At 37.8% G+C, this 3,804-nt stretch overlaps 1 protein-coding gene across 1 annotated transcript; it reads right to left on the reverse strand.

The window, feature by feature from the left end:
* Positions 1–2,083: 2,083 nt before the first annotated feature.
* Positions 2,084–3,285, reverse strand: LOC111798963. The gene has a single exon (XM_023682322.1). It carries the CDS (start codon positions 3,213–3,215, stop codon positions 2,256–2,258), a length of 960 nt encoding a protein of 319 aa, XP_023538090.1. The 5' UTR covers positions 3,216–3,285; the 3' UTR covers positions 2,084–2,255.
* Between the last annotated feature and the right edge of the window lie 519 nt (positions 3,286–3,804).

The following is a 3,804-nucleotide window of genomic DNA, read 5'->3' on the forward strand; positions in this document are numbered from 1 at the left end:
ACCCCTCTTCGGGGCTAGCCTCCTCGTTGGCACATTCTCCGGCTTTTCTTAAGGTTCTTAAAATGCGTCTACTAGGGAGAGGTTTCCACACCCTTACAAAGAATGTTTTGTTTTTCTCTCCAACCGATGTGGGATCTCACAATTCACCCCCCCCCTTGGGGGCCCAGTGTCCTCGTTGGTACTCTGTATGACGCTTGGCCTTGTTCCTTCCTTCAATCGACGTGGGAANTCCCCCCCCCCCCCTTTGGGCACAACGTCTTTGCTAGCACACCGCCTCGTGTCCACCTCTCTTCGGGGCTCAGCTTCCTCGCTGACACATCACTTGATGTCTGGCTCTGATACCATTTGTAAGAGCCTAAGCCCACCGTTAGCATATATTATCCTCTTTGGGCTTTCATTTCGGATTTCTCCTCAAATTTTTTATAATGGGTATGCTAAGTAGAGGTTTCCTCACCCTTATAAAAAATACTTTGTTTCCCTCTCTAATCCATGTCCGATCTCACATGTACAAACATCAAAATTCATAAATAAAATTTGTAATATTATGAAAAACGTTATATTTTTTTGGCGGAGATTTAGAACATGTAGTAGGTAAAACAAATGCATAATATATATTAAGAAGTTAACATTTTACAAAATTTTTACTTAGAGAATTATGTGTCTTTTTTTGGGATAATACAAATTAATGACTATTTTAAGAATAATTTGAACAATACTATTAATTTGCTACCATATTCAAAAATTAATAAGTCAACTCTATTAGGGACAATGATAAGGATGTTCTCTTTATTTAAGAAACCGATAATTAATTGACATCATCTTTATATACATTTTGGATTAGAATTAAGTCGAATAATTTGAATAAATCAAAATTTAGTTGTCTGAGTTGAATTTCAATTTTGTTTGCTGGTCAATATTGTTGATTCAAGTTCGGTTTTTAAAGAATAGACGTTACGTTACGTTACTTATTTATACCCATAACGCCCGTAGAAAACCAAAGGTCCCGAGTTGCCTCAAACTTTTCAAAAGAAAAAAAAAAGTGTTATTTTGCAGACCCATTTTCATTATATTCTCCACTTCTATTTACGGTTTAAATGCTAAAAGCAAGCAAAAGATTGATTCATTTCTCTCAAAAACCTCAATTTTTCTTTTTCAGAAAAATCATCATTTTTTTAAAAAATAAATCCCTTTTTTTCCATTAAAGAATTAAAAAAGAAATAAATAAATAAAAAAAGCTTAGGCTTCTTTCTTTATTATTTTTTTTTTTTTTTTTTTTTTTTTAAGCTTTTTGAATGATATTGAAGCTTTATACCATCATCTTCAACTGCTCTCATAAGGACAATACTTTTTTATTCATTAGGTACCCAAAATTGTCCAAAAATGCAATAATAATTACTTTTTTTTTTACAAAAATTTAAATAATTTGTACCAAATTCATAATCAAGACGAACTTAGTATTAGAAGCAACAGGTTTGAATCTGAACGTTTTACATATTGCACTATGCATATCTGTGATATTCCACAATGTTGGGGAGGAGAACAAAACACCCCCTGTAAGGGTGTGAAAACATTTACGTATCAGACGCGTTTTAAAAACCTTGAGAAGAAACCTGAAAGTGAAAGCCCAAAGAGAACAATATTTGCTATCGGTGGATTTGGGCTGTTATAGTTGGTATCAAAGCCAGACATCGGGTGATGTGCTAGTGAGAAGACCCTTCCCCGAAGGGGTAGACACGAGGCAATGTGTCAGTAAGAACACTAGGTCCTGAAGGGGAGTGGATTTGTGATATCCCACGATGTGCCAGGGAGGAGGGCCTTCCCCGAAGGGGGTAGACACGAGGAGGTGTGCCAGTAAGAACACTGGGCCCTTAAAGGGAGTGGATTGTGATATCCCACGATGTGCCAGCGAGGAGGCCCTTCCCCGAAGGGGGTAGACATGAGGCAGTGTGTCAATAACGACGTAGGGCCATGAAGGGGAGTGAATTGTGATATCCCACATTGGTTGGGGAGGAGAACGTGTGGAAATCTTTACCTAACAGACGCATTTTAAAAACCTAAAAAGAAAAGCCGAAAGAGGACAAACTGTTGCTAACGATGGGCTTAGCCAATATCATTCCATTGATCAAAGTATTTATACACCGATGAAGTACAAATTATCATCTCGAAGATATCAGGAGTCAAACAAAAAACTAGAGTGAGAAATCTAGAGAGATAAACTCATCTCTCAAAAAAAAAAAAAAATTGATGGTGAATAATCATGAAGTCTTACTTGCATAGATCAATAATGAAAAATCCAAATTCTTTTGAATCTCATCATGAGAATTGATGATCTTCTTCTCCTCTTCCAACCACAGCCTACTACTTTCCAAACCACACCTGGTTCGAAACATGAACACTCCCAATCCATTCATGGCCGACCCAAACAACCAATCATGAACATCCCACAACATATCCACCAACAACCCATCAACAAAAATGCTCTGATTTCCCCTGAAATTCCACTGCAATCTCTTCACTCTTATCGCCGCCTTCTTGTCGATCCAAACCCACAATCCCGGATGCTGTTTTTTCCCCCCTTCTTCTTCTCCAATGCACCGAATCAAGATCTCATGCGCCACCCCATTTTCGCTGAACTTAGCCTTCGTCAAAAACAGAGTATTTCCGGCGCAATGCTCTGTTCTTGAGATCAACGACCATTTTCGAGCTTCTGGGTCGGCGGCCATGGCGGATTTGAGGTTTAAAGGCCTGGAAGAAATGGGAATCTCGCCTAAAACAAGACCGATTTCTGAATCCAAAGTGACTACAACGTAGAATCCCGAAATGGGTTCTGGTCCACCGCCGTCGTAAATGGCGGCGGAGAGATCATAAAAGATTTCTATTTTGGAGGATTGGAAGTCGTAGGATTTTGAGCCTTTGTTCTTCTTGAAGAAACGGGCGGTGGTGTCGAGCTTGAAGGCTATGATGGTGGGTAGTTGGGGTTGGGTGAAATTGATGGAAAGGCTCTGGGTTGAGTGGAGTTTGGTCCACGACACTGAAATCATCAGCTGATTCTGGGCGGCGTAGAGGCTGGTGACGGCTGTTAACACCGAGGGGGAGGTGGAGGGCGGAGAGACAACGGCGGCGGTGACGGCGGCGGCGGCATTGGATTTGGTGGAGCAGGAGGGATTGGAGATGTTAACGGCGTTTTCAGAGAAACAGGAAACAAAGTCTCTCATTTTAGAGAGAGAAAGAGAGATCTAAGAAGAAGGGAAGAGAGAGAGAGAGAGAGAGAGCTTATGAGATGAGGATGGGTGCTTTTAATTCCCCCATTGAAATTATTATTATTATTATAATTAATAAATCATAATAATAATAAAAGAAAAGCATGGAAATATATTTTTTTTTTAAAAAAAGATTAATTTAGAAGAGGAAAAGCTGCCATCTGTTTCTTAATGGTCAATCATTGTTAAATTAATGGCTAAAATTTCAGTAATTAACATAATATTAGAGAGATTTGACTTTGGATGAGTGAGAGCCAATCAAAAATCACCACGTGTTATGAAAAAATCATATAAATCATTTAAAAATTTCTATTAAATTTCTTAATAAACTCATTTACAAATATAATATTTATCTTAATATTACAGCATAATTTTCAATACTTAAAAAAAAAAAATTAATATACTTGAAATATAAATGGATATAAGAAATATGTATGTATGTATATATAGTGGAGTGGAGCGGAAATGGAGACAGAGAATATAATCTTCATCTCTAGCGTCATTTAATTAATAAAAAAATTCTCTACACGATAAATCGGAGAGT

This window comes from Cucurbita pepo, chromosome LG07 (assembly GCF_002806865.2).
Source record: "Cucurbita pepo subsp. pepo cultivar mu-cu-16 chromosome LG07, ASM280686v2, whole genome shotgun sequence".
NCBI classification, from domain to species: Eukaryota; Viridiplantae; Streptophyta; class Magnoliopsida; order Cucurbitales; family Cucurbitaceae; genus Cucurbita; species Cucurbita pepo.